At 41.9% G+C, this 15,476-nt stretch overlaps 1 protein-coding gene across 1 annotated transcript; it reads right to left on the bottom strand.

The window, feature by feature from the left end:
* Positions 1-4,284: 4,284 nt before the first annotated feature.
* Positions 4,285-13,704, bottom strand: LOC107113434 (vomeronasal type-2 receptor 26-like). Its single transcript, XM_015414762.1, has 7 exons — positions 13,623-13,704; positions 12,176-12,347; positions 9,809-10,100; positions 8,130-8,993; positions 7,609-7,836; positions 6,123-6,249; positions 4,285-5,195 (listed from the first exon to the last, which is right to left on the bottom strand). The coding sequence occupies exons 1-7, from the start codon at positions 13,702-13,704 to the stop codon at positions 4,285-4,287; spliced, it is 2,676 nt and encodes an 891-aa protein (XP_015270248.1).
* Between the last annotated feature and the right edge of the window lie 1,772 nt (positions 13,705-15,476).

The raw sequence follows: 15,476 nt of genomic DNA, 5'->3' as shown, positions 1-15,476 counted from the left end.
CATTGGCTGGAATGGCCACTACCTTGCTTTGGTCACCTATTCTGGCTAGCCAATCCCTCCTGATAGGCCCATGCTCCCCGCTGGGCCCCGATAAGCTCCGCCGCTCCCCTGCTTCCATTCAAGGATATGTGGGGGGCGGGCAAAAGCCTGTGCTTTCACAGTTGCAAGCACCGGTCTTATTTGGAGTCGGTCTGGGTCAGTCCTTCGTCCTTCTCCATGGTAAATCATTTCAGAGGCTAGCCATGTTGGTCTTCAGTAGAACAGATAGATTCAAATCCAGTACCTCTTTGGAGATGAACAAAATTTTCAGGGTTATATATTTGGGAGAGTCAAAACTCTGACAAAAGGAGCTTTGGCTCATCAAGTCTCATACCCTGAAAATCTTGTTGGTTTCTAAGGTGCTATTGGACTAGAATCTAGCTGTTCTCCATGGTAGATGAAGCTGAGCATTGACTCAGACAAGGTCCACCATTCAAAGGTTCCTCAAATAACTTACCTTGCAAATTATGCAGTGTCCTCAATATTGTGGCCGTGTCCAATGTAAATGATCCTAGACAGTCACTCGTGCATCCTTCCACCCAAATATTGTTTCTCTGAATCACTACAGAACTGGAATGTATGTATACTGATCTGCACCTTATAGGTTCCCAGGGGACCAATTTCTTGGTTTAGGAAATTATTCTACTGTGTAAATCTTTCCTAGTCAATTTTCCTTTTCATTTTTTTCTTATGGGAGGAGAAGTCAGGAGGTAAAGGGACAGCGCATATTCTTATATGCTAATATTTACTGGAGTGAGCTTTGTATGTGACCGTGTGCATGCATGCACGCGTGCGCACACACACACACAAAACTCTGCCATTTTTTCAACAGTTTTGTAATGGTTGAATCTATTGCTAAAGCATAAAAATTGATCCATCACTGTGCTTTAATGTTCCAGATAAATAACAAACAAGTAAGATAATGCCCCCAAATTCTATACATTATTAAAATGTTACAACATTACAATAAAAACATTAAAAAACTTAAGAGAAAGCCATTAGCAATAATGGATAGTAAAAAAAGTAGCTTCATTCTCCTTTCTCAAAGGCTCTTCTGCAGAGGACTGCACTTAGTCTTTTTTAAAAAAGTATATAGAGGAGTATAACATTAGCACCATTGTGGGCAGTGTTCTCTCTAAGCTGAGTTAGTGTGAGCTAGCTCACAGTTTTTTATCCTCCGGCTCACACATTTTTGTCTCATCTCAAGAAGGATGTCTCCAGAGCAAACTAACTGCAGAGCAGCCAAATTGCTCGCTCACAACTTCAATGCTAGTGGCTCACAAAGTAGAATTTTTGCTCAAAAGACTCCATGGCTTAGAGGGAACATTGATTTGTGGGGCTAATATTTACAAAGCTTGAACAGTCATGGAGCTGAAATCAGCTCTTCACAAATGATGCATTTTGAAATGTGATAATCATTTGAAGAATCATTTGAAGAATCTGTTTGGCCATTAGCCGAATGTTACATGGGGGTCCCTGCCAACAGGGTTGGGTATGGTCATTCAACCTATAATTATTCTCATCATACCCTAAGAGAAGCCATGTTGGATCAGGCCAATGGCCCACCCAGTCCAACACTCTGTGTCACAGTGGCCAAAAACCAGGTGCCATCAGAAGGTCCACCAGTGGGGCCAGATCTCCAGAAGCCCTCCCACTGTTGCCCCCCCAAGCACCAAGAGAATAGAGCATCACTGCCCCAGACATTGAGACCTAATAGCCATTGACTTCTGCTCCATATGTCTATCCAATCCCCTTTTGAAGCTATCTATGTTTGTACCTGCCACCACTCACTGTGACAGTGAATTCCAAATGTTAATTACTCATTGGGTGAAGAAGTACTTCCCTTTATCAGTTCTAAGCCTACTGTTCATTAATTTTATTGAGTGCCCACAAGTTCTTGTATTGTGACAAAGGGAGAAAAAGCACTTCTGTATCTACCATCTCTATCCCATGCATAATTTTAAACCTCTATCATGTCACATCTCAGTCGTCATTTCTCCAAGATAAAAAGCCCTAGCCTCTTAAAACATTTCTGCATAGGGAAAGTGTTCTATACCCTTAATCATTTTATTTGCCCTTTTCTGCTCTTTTCCCAATGCTATAGTATCTCTTTTTGAGGTGTGGTAACCAGAACTGTACACAATATTCCAAATGAGGCTGCAACATTAATTTACACAGGGACATTATGATATATGGCTGATTTGTTTCAGACCCCTTCCAAATAATCCCAGTTCTGATTTTCAGCTCACAAGTCATCATGGATGTCAAAAGCAGTACGTTCACTGGCTGAACATGTTTGCCTTAGTGGCTGATCCTTGTCTGGGCCACCCTGGGTTTCCTTGAGAACTTCTGGAGCACTTCCCAACCAACCCTCTTAGAGGCCTTGGTCATTCAATGACTTCAGAGGAGAAACTGCCACTATGACCTTTGAAATGCCGCAGTCTTGACTAGATTGGCTGCTATTTGTTCAAATTATCTCTCTGTCTTACCAAACTCGTTGGGGTTTAAATACAGTGATCACACACCACATGCCTACTTCTCTTTCATATCTCACAACCCTTCCTCTACCAGGCCCCTGGGCCTGGGAGAACAACAGGTTTCCACAACTATTACTTAACTATAGCACAGAAAAGCTTGACACAGGTCTGTAGGCAATTTTGTATTATTATTATGTTGGATCAGATCCATCAGTCTGGAAATTCTAATTGGGCAGAAGGACAAAATGTAAAGTAACTCAAATCAGGAAATACCACTACACACAGGATCAATAACTTTCATTACATTTCCTCTTCTTTAAAAAAGAATTAATAGGAACCTTAACAGCCATAGTTCTTTCTCCTTCTAGAGGAGATGCGGGGGGGGGGGGGTATAAGGCAGAGAATGAATTGTGCCATTAATTTTTCAGGTGCTCATTCATTTTGTAGAGGAGATTTGACCACTGGCCTTCTCTGCTTCTTAGTGGGGCCACTGGCAGGAGATGAATACTAACATGAAATCAGTTGCATCACTTTTGACATGGTTCAGTGTTTGACTTATGTGCAGGGATTCTAAGAATGTTTACTTGTAAGTAAAGTACAACAGAAGTCCAGTGGCACCTTAAAGACCAGCAGCATTCATTTCAATATGTGCTTTCATAAGTCATAGCTCACTTTTTCACATACATACGGAAAGCAAACTCAGAATCCTCCTTATAGAGCAGATGGGGTGGGGGATAAGGCAAAGAATGAATTATGTCATGAATCTTTCAAGTGTAGATTCACTTTGTAGAGGAGAAAGTACAAAGGCTAGGTGTGAATAACAGGGACTGATAGGGGTGGCCAACCTCCAGGGGGAGCCTGGAAACCTCCAGATTTACAAGTGATCTCTAGACTAAAGATGTTGTTCCCCTGGAGAAAATGGCTGCTTTGATGGGTAGACCCAATGACATTATAACCCACTGACATCCCTCCCCTCTCTGCTCCACCCCCAAATCTCCTGTAATTTCCCAACACAGAGTTGGCAAAACTAATTGACTGATCAGTTTTGAAAAATGTTCCACAGATAGCTAGTGTTTACAGCCATTTTTTCACCCTGAATAAAACATTGTTGGTCTTAAACATCTCTCTCTCTTTCTCTCTCTCTCTCTCTCTCTCTCTCTCTCTCTCTCTCTCTGTGGCTCTCCCACCCCCTCCGAAGAAGTGTGCAGGCACACAAAAGCTTATACCTGGAATAAAATGCTGCTGGTCTGCTTCTCAAGGAAAATCTTGTGGGGCTGTCCCATTAAGAAAAGGGGCAGAGCCCCAAATTGCCCCACTGTAGCTATGGGCCTATTCCCAACCAATCCTCTTAGGGGCCTCGGTCTTTCAATGACTTCTGAGGAGAAACTGCCACTATGACCTTTGAAATGCCTCAGTCTTGAGTTGGCTGCTATTTGTTCAAATTATCTCCTTGTCTTGCCAGACTGGCTCAGATTTAAATACAGTGATCACAACCACATGCCTACTTCTCTTTCATATCTCACAACCCTTCCTCTACCAGGTCCCTGGGAGAACTACAGGTTTTCACAACTACATATGATTATTACATTACTAAACTATAGCACAGTAAAGCTTGATGCAGATCTGTGGGCAATTTTTTAAAATTATTATAATCAGTCTGGAAATACTAACTGGGAAATACTAACTCAAATCAGGAAATACCACTACACACAGGCCCAATAACTTTTATTACTTTTCCACTTCTTTAAAAAAAGAAATAATAGGAATCTTAACACCTGTAGTTCTTTCTCCTTATTATTTCTTCTTTCCTGTTCAGCTCAGGCTTTAGTACAATGATGTACAACTTGGAGAAAAAGATAAAGCCCAGTAACCCAGCACTGGAGGACAAGATGGAGAAGATCTCCACAGCTACCATGTATTTCCCTTTGGTGCTCAGGTAGGTTGGAACAAAAGACAACCAGACACTGCAAAAGACCAGCATACTGAAAGTGATAAATTTGGCTTCATTAAAACTGTCTGGCAACTTCCTGGTGAAGGAAGCCACAATCAAGCTGATGAGTGAAAGAAGTCCCATGTAGCCCAGGACAATGTAGAACATGATGACAGAACCTTCATTACATTCTACTATTATTTCTGTAGTTAGTGGTTGCGTGTGAAGATCTGGGAATGGGGGAGATGTTGCTAGCCATATGGTGCAGAAGACAGCTTGGATAAGGGAGCAGGAGAAGACAATGAAGTTGGTTGTTCTTTTCCCCACCCACTTCCTTATGCTGGCTCCTGGTCTGGTGGCCATGAAAGCTACCACCACAGTAATGGTTTTGGCCAGCACACAAGACACAGCCACTGAGAAGATCAGGCCAAAAGCTGATTGGCGGAGAAAGCAGGTGACCTTCCTAGGTTGTCCTATGAACAGCAAAGCACAGAGAAAACACAACAGGAGAGAGAGGAGGAGAACATAGGTGATATCCCTGTTGTTGGCTTTGACTATTGGGGTATCTTTGTGTTTAATGAAAGTTGCCAATACCAAAGCTGTTAGGAGGGAAAAAGAAGCAGCAATCAAAGCCAAACTGATCCCTAAAGGTTCTTCAAAAGAAAGGAAGCTTATTGCCTTAGGAATACATTGATCTTTATATTTGCTTGGATATTGGTCTCTTGGGCATTGGATGCAGTCATCCATGTCTGGAAAGGAAGAAAAAAGAATGACATCACAAAAGCAAGACTTGGATCAGAATTTCCTTATGTGTGACTTCTGCAGGAAACGTTATTCAAATTAACTTTCTACTACTGTTTTTTTTTGTTTGGACCCAGCTACTTGAACAGTTAGTTTTATATCTTGAACTCCTCCTGTACATTCCTCTATGTCACCAATACTTTTTTTTCTCCCTGCAAAGCAAAGACTTTGGCCAATTGGCATACATACTATTTTCACTGAATTATGGATATTTCAACTACTTGGGGCAGCCTGGAAATTGTCAAATGTCTAGTGTTGTGCTCAATTCTTAATTGCCAGTTCAGAACGTGAATTCTCATGGTGTTTAATACTTACCTCCTACCACCACCCAAGCTAAGCACTGCATTTAGAAACAGACACAGATATCATTTTAGAGCTTCTGCAGACGATCCGCTTTGAGTGCACCTTCACAAATCAAGTGGAAGTATCACTGGAGAGAAGTCATTTTCCATGGTGGCAGTAGGACTCTGGAATTCTCTCCCCAGAGATGTTCAAATTGTGCTGAGATGTCTAGTTTTGTACACCAGGTGAATTGCTTCATTTGCTTACCTAAGGTAATAGAGAATTTGTCTGGTTCTCAGTATTCCCCCCTTCTCCTGTTCTGATCTACATCCTCCCCCTCTTTTATAATAGGTGCTTTGAATGCTGCTTTGGCACAATCCCATTTATCAAGATTCATCAGAAATGTAGCATCTACACTTCCTGATAGAAGATCCTTAGACCTTTTGGGAACTAAGTTTTGTCAAGGTTCCTGACAGTCCAACATACTGTAGGAGTCTGAGAAGTGGGAGATGTAGAGAGAGACATTGTCATTGTTCCCATCAACCTGCCTTCTTCACAGCCTCCATAGAAACAAGACACATTGCATCACCTACCCCTTTGGCTTGAGATCTTCCCTTCTGGGCATGGAGCACAATCATAGCAGCAAAACTTCTCCCCTTCTTTCCTTTTCTTCTGACTGCCAGGATAGCAGTAATCATTACACACAGAATGGGGTGTCCCCTGTATAAAACAGTGGAAGTGGTTTAAGACAGGAGAAATTAGATATCATTTCACTGCTAAATAGGTGACTGTAGATGAATGAGTAAAAATATCACATTTACAACCAGGGCTTTGGGTGGGGGGGAGGTGCCAGAACTCTCAAGAGGGAAATGAAGTTTTCAATCTGTATACTGAAGCTCATGAACTTTTAAACATTTTAAAAATAATTTTGTCAAAGAGGTTCCAGAACTCCGTTCCCGCGCATTCCCCCAGAAAATAAGCCCTGCTTACATTACTCAGTCTCTTCCCGATTTTGCTATATTTTAATTGTTCAAATGTGTGTGCTTTTTGCTCACAAAAATTTGGGACTAGACACTCATTGGCTACTGTTCCCAATGTCTCTTCCTAGAGAAGAGTTTTTACATGGCTGCCTAATTGTAATGAAGGCATGGAATACGTTTCACACCGCTTCACATATATGGAAAATAGGCAATGGTTTTTGAGAGTTGTAAGGGAGAGGGCTATCAAGCACTTTTGATATTTCACTAGCCTGAAACATGCAACCCGTACATGCATTTGGTCAACTGGTGGAGAGGGAGAAGGCGCAAGCATGGACTGCCTTCTGTACAATTGGCAGCTGGTCAAAACTGTGTCTACACGTGAGAAACTGTGCACACATGCTCCCTCCCCGTGACTTGGGGACAATGCTTTGTGAATGTTCCTGGGATTGAGAATGGGAGAATATCTCCACTCTCCTTTCATACGTGGGCAGAGCACTGATGAGATGGTGATCACATGGAGGCAGAGGACGTGTCCTGTTAGTGCATAGTGAATGAATGGAGGAGCCATATGGCCAAGACTTTGGGGTGCAGCTGTGGCTCAGTGGAAGAGCATCTGGGGAATGGGATAATATCTCCACTCTCATTCCATACATAGGCACAGCACTGATGAGATGCTGATCACATGGAGGCAGAGGACATGTCCTGTTAGTGCATAGAGTGAGTGAATGGAGGAGCCATATGGCCAGGACTTTGGGGTGCAGCAGTGGCTCAGTGGAAGAGCATCTGCTCGGTATGCAAAAGGTCCCTGGTTAAATCCCCAGCTTCTCCAAGTAAAATGATCAGGCAGGAGGTGATGTGAAAGACCTTAGACCTTGGATATCCACTATCCATATCTTGATATCTGAGTGGACAATACTGATCTTGTAGGACCATGGGTCAAATTCTGTATAAGGCAGCTACAAATATATCTTCATATGACTTCTATAGTTTTGGAAGGCAAAAGGTGGCCTGAACTGGTTACTGAGCCTCATCACACAAGAAAATATACAGGTAGAGAGAACAAAGAGTTTCCTATCCCTCCCTGAAATCCTATCCCTACCTGGTTAAAACTCATCTGCCACACAATCATATCCTCATGAATGATGAATTCCTGTGCTTTGGAACCTTTAGGATCTACCCTTCCAATCTTCATCTTGTAGAAAGATTTGTTTGGGAAGGTGACCAGGTTCATTAAATCAAATCCACCTCCCGTTTCCCTTTGATCATTAAAGGACAATCTTTCTCCAGCTGAATTGTTGAATGTAACACTTTGTAGAAAGAAATGGATCTAGTGGAATGGGGGGAAAGGGAGAAAAATGTCACCTTAATGTTGAGGTTTACCAAAATCATTCCCGGCTGATAGACTTTACTTTCAGATAGAAACAGACAGAGAGTACAGCCACTTTGCGGAAATTTACACATTATGCTTTTCAGGCTCCAACTACCACGATAAATGGGAATGCACAAAGATTCACCCATCTGTCCATTATTTCATTATTGATTCATGTTATAAAAATGGGACTTATCGTATGATAAACTAACATTTGTGGCAACAGAGACATTTCCCAGTGTAGACATTACCTGCCAAGGTTGGAGAGCTTGAAGTTCTGCTATTTGAACATTGATCATTCCCCCGTGATTGGATCTGGATGAGTACATGGAATGAATAGCATGCGCTATGGCATAGGCTGCATTGTAGATGCTGTAGCTTTGACCTGTCATGCTCATTTCAAAAAGAGGCCCAGGAAGGCTCTCCAGTCTCTCCTCCCCAGTACAGGTTTGACTGATGTCCATTGGTTCCTGGGCATTTGGATAGTAGCAGTCAAAAGCTTGCTCCCAGAATACCTTGAGAAAATCATTTCCTTGTCTCTGATAAGGTTTGATCTCTTGAAGAAAGTTCTGGAAGTGATGAGGCTCATTTGAGTGAATTGTGAAAGAAATGGTCCCATGGAAGAACTGGAAATCCCAGGCTCTGTGAAGGCCTGTTAGAGCAAAATCCATCTGGACTGTCGTAATCCACACTTTTCTTAGTGATGCATTTTCCCTGTTACTGGGATTGCCTATAAACAAAACGGTAAGAAATATTGTTAGGACCATTGTGTCTCCATAGAAGATAAAAGTATTGGCTTTGCTACCTGTCAAAGATAAACATATATTTAAAAATAAATAAATTATGGGATCCATGTCATCCCAATGGTCTTTGCTTGGGATTGTCTGTATGCGATCCAAACAGATTCCATGCTGGGAAAGCAAATTCTCCATGGCTTGCACAAAATGTTCTCCACTGTTGTCATTTGCAGCAAAGAGCCCGACCCATGTCCATTTGAAATGGTTAAGTAACCGGATAATCCCCGTGTACATATGGGTTTCGTTTGGGACCATGCGGTAAAAAGAAAGTGATTGTTTTGTCTCCTTGTTCTCTGGAGCAAATGATCCATATGTGAGCTAAAACAGAAAATGAAATATACACATTATTCTTAAACTGCTGAGTTGGAGTTCCTATGCAGAGCTGACATTCTTGAGATTGGGTGGCTTGCTATTTAAGGTAGTTGTCCCTCCCTTTATCTTACTTTGCCCATCTCATCAACACACCTACTAGGATTCCATCATTTATTGTTTTGCTTGGGCTTTGTTTTCATGTGATATAAGAGTTCCATTTCTGGAATGGTGGACCTTCCACCTTCCCTTTGTAATAGGAAAGATTTTAAAGATGTATTAAGAGGAAAGTTTGAGTCCAGTGGCACCTTGCAAACCAACAAAGTTTTATTCAAAGTATAAACTTTCGTGTGCAAGCACACTTCCTCAGAATGTATCTGAGGAAGAGTGCTTGCACAGGGAAGCTTATCCCTTGAATAAAATTGTGTTGGTCTTAAAGGTGCCACTGGACTCAAACTTGGTTCTGCTGCTTCAGACCAACATGGTGACCCACCTTAATCTATTAAGAGGAAAGAATATGAAAAGGGATATTGTAGGTTTGGCAAAAGTTGAAATCAAACAGAATTTGATTGTTTTTTTTAAAAAAAATTGGATTTTATTTAATTGGCTAAATTGTCTCAAATTGTGGTTGTATAGTCCTAATTCTAGAAAACGACTATAGGAGATAGATCTGCTAAATGTACTTCACTTTAACTTTTTATGTTTCCCTTCCTATCTCCTTTGTTTGTCGCAGTCATTCAGACTTCTGCCTCTTTCTTTACTGCATAACTCTCAAAAAGGAAAGACAATACAAAATCACATATTGTTTAGTGCACTGATCTTACCTGTGGAATCTTGTGAAGACTTAAAATGTCTGACATGCCAAAGGAGATGTCAGAGCTATATCCCCCAATGACGGCTGCTAGGTTTTTATGAGTGCCACATTCATAATTTGAAAAATATCTATGACCTTTATGGAGCAGATTCAGAATAGTGCGATAGGTCATCCTTATATCATGGTAGCTATCACAGATGTGGAAGCCGAGAGTGACATTAGGCAAGATCTTGGGATTTCCATTGATCTCATGGGTAGCAAATGCCAAGGCCAGGATCTGCTGGTAGAATTTTGTCACCATACTGTAAACAAAAGTTACATGTCCTTTAATATGGGATTTTTAAAAATAATACCAGAGCACTCTCATGCTGATTTTAATTACTTCAGCATATTTAAATTCTTGCATTGATGGTGCCTGCTGTTGCTTGTTCTTTTTCTTCAGCACTCATATCATAATTATTGTATCAGAACACCAGCTTTATCATTATGCTATATTATGGCCATTCCAACAATAAGGCCTCTATTTCCCCTTGGATTTTTAAAAACAATATGCAATAACAGATTCTAGTTATGTCAGTATTCAGGCCTCAACTTTCAAGGTCTTTAGAAGTGATGATATGGATCCTAATAGTTTTTCCTCTAGGCAAAATATCAAAAGAGACCATGCATGCTAGATATTCAAGCTGGATTCAGAAAAGGAAGAGGCACTAGAGATCATATTGCAAATTCACTTCCACTACTGAAGCATACAAGAGAATGTCAGAAGAAAATCATCCTGTCTTTCATAGATTACAGCAGAAATCAGAAGGGGATTGAGACTGGGGAGGGTAACTGTGAAGGAGCTAGAAAAGATTCTTACATGTAAGGTTGTGCTGCTAGCAATGAAGAAGAATGAGGAGGAGGAGGAGGAGAGTTGGATTTATACCAGCCCTTCACTTGGAGTCTCAGAGTGGCTTACAATCTCCTTACCTTCCTCTCCCCACACCCTGTGCGGAAGGTGTGGCTGAGAGAACTGCTTTTGAGAGTACAGCTCTGAGTTAACTTGTGACTGACCCAAGGTCACCCAGCTGGCTGCATGTGGAGGAGTGGGGAATGAAACCCGTTTCTACAGATTAGAGTCCACCGCTCTTAATCACTACACCACAGCTGGCTCTCAAGATCAAGTTAATTCATGCTATAGCATTCCCTGTTCCTATCTATGGGTGTGAAAGTTGGACAGTGAGGAAATGTGATAGGAAAAATGTAGATTCCTTTGAAATATGGTATTGGAGGAGAGATTTATGGATACCATGGAATGTCAGACAGATAAATAAATTGGTTCTAGACCAAATCAAGCCTGACCTCTCCGAAGACTGAAATGACTAAACTGAGGCTATCGTACTTCCATTATGAGGTCAAGAGTCACTGGAAAAAAATAATAAAGGTAGGAAAAGTTGAAGGCAGCCGGAAAAGAGGAAGAACCAACATAAGATGGATTGGCTCAATCAAGGAAGCCACAGCCTTCACTTTGCAAGACCTGAGACAGTATGTTTGGGAGGTCATAGGGTTTCCTTAAGTTGGAAGGGACTCAATGGCACTTGACACATAACACACACACACATGACCACACAAATGAGTATGCAGGGGAGTCACTGAACTCATGAGGACAAAGATTACATGGGAAAGGGACTGCAGTTAGAAAAGAAATTGGGCAAAAGCAAGTGGAAAACATGGCAGGTTCCAACACTACATGTCCTAATGGGTCAAGAATGTCTCTTGTCTCCAGTGAACAGTCATATAAATGCACACACAGTGACATTATTTATTTATTTTTATTTATTTATAATTTCAATTCATAGCCCGCCCTCCCCGCAACGCGGGCTCAGGGCGGCTCACAAATTATTGCAGCATGTGGTGCACACCCTGCTATTTCGTACATTGCAGTTGTGGAGATGTGTTCTGACAGGAGAGCCATGTTTTCCCTACTATATCATGAATCAAAAGAACAGTCACCCTCTTGGCTTGTAATTCATTAGCAGCCAGAATATTGCAAAGGGGGTGAAATCGGCACTCTAGCATGATGGGGCAGGGAGAACGGTGTTCAGGAAGTGATTGTGGCAGAGGTGTAACATGTACGACCCCATTTTTGCCTATATAAGCTTGTATGATGCAATACTGCTACAAATGCCCTACAAAATTGCATGAATTCCCTTGATCAGATCGGACATCCCGTGTGTACTGCAAACAGAAAACACTCATAAGATTCAGGATGCGATTGATAAGGAGGGTTCTGGGATGGATCAAGCCTACACCTTCTTTCTTTGAGCAACCTGTCATTGGCAGGGAGAAATGTTAGAATCTGACCATAGTCAAAAGAGGCAGGAAGAAAATCTCTTACTATGGCTCATCCAACAACTTCTCAGTAGGATGTTCATCAAAGTGCAGCTCCTGAAAATGGTAAAAGATCTGTGATGAAATCCCACCTATCAGAAGATCTCCCGGCTGGTACCACTCATGTGGAACAGGGAAGGGATCCTTTAAGGGAGAATGAGGAATAGCTCCTTGGCATGCTGTGGGAGACAGAAGGAGCATCAGTACTATGCCCAACAACATTCTGCAGCAATGATCATCTCTGTGCACAGTCTCCTGTGCACATTCGTAGCCCCAACTTGACTTAATCCACATGTCTTGGAGGGCAGCTGAGTCTGCTGTTGCGTTCACTAAAATAAAATTCACCAGCCTTTTTGAAGAGTTTCAGCAGAGTTCAAAATGCTTTCCATAAATTCCGACTGATATCACAAATACTCTATTTACAACTCTCAGTACCAGCGTGGTTATAGTCCTATTCTGACTCTGACATTGACTGACTTCCCAAATAAGCTGTCATGGAAACAAATCACAATGATTTTGATAATTACAGACTACATTAACTTAGAGGGAAGAGATTCTAGTTGTCAAGTGTGGCCTCTGAGGATGTCATCATTAGTAGCAAACACATTATTTTAAAGATCTGACAAGTGGCCTTCTCTGCTGCTTACTGGGACCACTGGCAGGAGATGAATACTAACATGAAATCGGTTGCATCGCTTTTGACACGTTTCAGTGTTTGGCTTATGTGCATTGATTCTAAGAATGTTTGCTTGTAAGTAAAATACGACAGAAGTCCAGTGGCACCTTAAAGACAGCAGCATTCATTTCAATATGAACTTCCGTAAGTCATCGCTCACTTTCTCACATGCATATAGAAAGCAAACTGAGAATCCTCCTTTTAGAGCAGATGTGGGGGGAGTTAAGGCAGAGAATGTATTATGCCCTGAATCTTTCAAGTGCAAATTCACTTTGTCGAGAAGAAAAAAGAAGGAAGAAAGGCTAGGTGCGAATTACGTCACAATATCGCGAAGTTAGAAGTAAGTCACACTGAGTCGGATCTGGCTTACTCTAGATCCTTTGTACCATTCTATTAAAACCTCATACTTAAAATAAAGTCCATTGGCAAAATCTATTTTTATCAAAGAGATGAGAGATTAGCAGTGCAACCCTGACAGAGTTTACTGGATGTAAGCCTCATTGAATTGACTGAGTAGGCCTAATTAGGATTACTCTCAAAATCCCTTGCCCCTTCTGAGTAGGCCTCATTAGGATTACTCTCAAAATCCCTTGCCCTGATAAATTAAAGGGGCTTCAAAATCCTTTTTCATCCAGATTCCTTCTATAGATTCTGGAGTTCTGAACTATGTAGTCCTATTTCCCAAAAAATAAAAATAAAATGGGCCAATCCTGTTCAAACTCCCCATTTTTTACTTCCAAACGATTGCACAGGATGATGTTCAACTGTAGCTTCTTACATCTTCTCCTTTCTTTCTTTTCTGATATCCTTAGGCAATAGTGGTTTTGAGGTTCTTTTCTTTTCAAGTCATTGGAGTACATGTGATTCTCAGCAAAACACCACAGGGGAAAAAAGTACACACAGTAACATTAAGGCCATTCCACACACACACCAATGTCTTACCAATGCATTCAAGCATATCAGCAATGTGTGTGGTGTGGAAGATGCTAATAAATGGAAAGAACAGAAACTGACTCTGCATAATCCATTTCAAGAATTCATTTTAGATATTTTCTTTGTGAAGCCAGTTAATGCTATTAATAAACCTTCAGAATCTGTTAGCTCATAACATCTCCTAGTACATTCAAGAATCCCGTCTCTTCACTGCCTGAGCAGAATCCTCCCACTTTTTCATTATTAAAGATTTGACAAAAGATGTTCATCTATATCACTGGTTCCCAAAGTGAGTAATACTGCCCCCTGGGGGGCACTGGAATGATCCAGGTGGGCGGTAGGAGCCTTAGGTGCAATTGGGGGGGTGTTGAATAAAAAAATAAGGGGGCGATGGAATCATAAAGAAAGAAGAAGAAGAAAAGAGATTGGATTTATACGCCGCCCTTCACTTGGAGTCTCAGAGCGGCTTACAAACTCCTTTCCCTTCCCCTCCCCACAACAGACACCCTGTGAGGTGGGTGAGGCTGAGATAACTCTGACACAAATGGCTCTTTTTCAAGGACAGCTGTGCCAGAGCTTGCAACTGACCCAAGATCACATCAGCAGGTGCAAGTGGAGGAGTGAGGACTCAAACTTGGTTCTCCCAGATTAGAGTCCGCGCACTTAACCACTACACCAAACTGGCTCACTGGAGTCCAGGACCTATTTAAAGCAGCCTTTTCCTGCCTTCTCTTGGTCTTCCCTGGGATCAGGGAGGGAGGTGGAGGTGAAGAGGGGTCCCCACAGTCAATCATGGCCTTCGATATCTTAATTTTCCGTGTGTATACAAATGTCACTTTGTTTTTACTATGGTTGATTTTGTAAAATACTTTTATGATTTTGACCTTCAAAGTGTCTTATTCACAACATCTTTCTTTACTATGTGCAAATTTGCCTCTGCATCTTTTTGTCCACTTCTTTTGTCCACTTCAAGGAGCCAATTTGGTGTAGTGGTTAAATGTGCGGACTCTAATCTGGGAGAACCGGGGTTGATTCCCCACTCCTCCACTTTCCCCTTGCTGGATGACCTTGGGCAAGCCATACTTCTGGCACAGCTGTTCTTGAAAAACAGCAGTTTCTGTCAGAGCTCTCTCAGCCCCACCTGCCTCACAGGGTGTCTGTTGTGGGGGAGGGGAAGGAGCTTGTAAACCGCTCTGAGACTCCTTTGGGTAGTGAAGGGTGAGGTATAAATCCAATCTCCTCCTCCTCCTCCTCCTCCTCCTCTTCTTCTCCTTGAAGGTAGATTTCCAGGGGGGCCCCAAGTAATTTTTAGGCCAAATAAGTTTAGGAACGTCTGATCTATATGAACTTATCAAAAGACAAAGCTGGGCATGCTCTCAGACCCAGGCTTACTGTTGGATAAGTAGGTGGCAGCTTTTACCACCAAGGAGGAGGAGGTGAAGGAGGAGAGTTGGATTTGTATCCACACAAGGATATGTGGAGTGAATGGGTTGGTTTGTATGGGAGAAAGCAGTTTTTGAGGTATGCTGGTTCCAGGACATGCAGGGATTTAAAGGTGAATACTAGCACCTTGAACTGACCGGGGAAGCAAATAGGAAACCAGTGTAGATGGGACAGGACTACAGCAATATGGCTCCTATGACCAGTCATCATTCTGGCTGCAACATTCTGTACCAACTACAGCTTCTGCATAGTCTTC

The sequence above is a fragment of the Gekko japonicus genome, unplaced genomic scaffold, assembly GCF_001447785.1.
Source record: "Gekko japonicus isolate JY-2015 unplaced genomic scaffold, Gekko_japonicus_V1.1 scaffold1635, whole genome shotgun sequence".
Taxonomy (NCBI): Eukaryota; Metazoa; Chordata; class Lepidosauria; order Squamata; family Gekkonidae; genus Gekko; species Gekko japonicus.
This window is presented reverse-complemented; position numbering and strand designations above follow the sequence as displayed.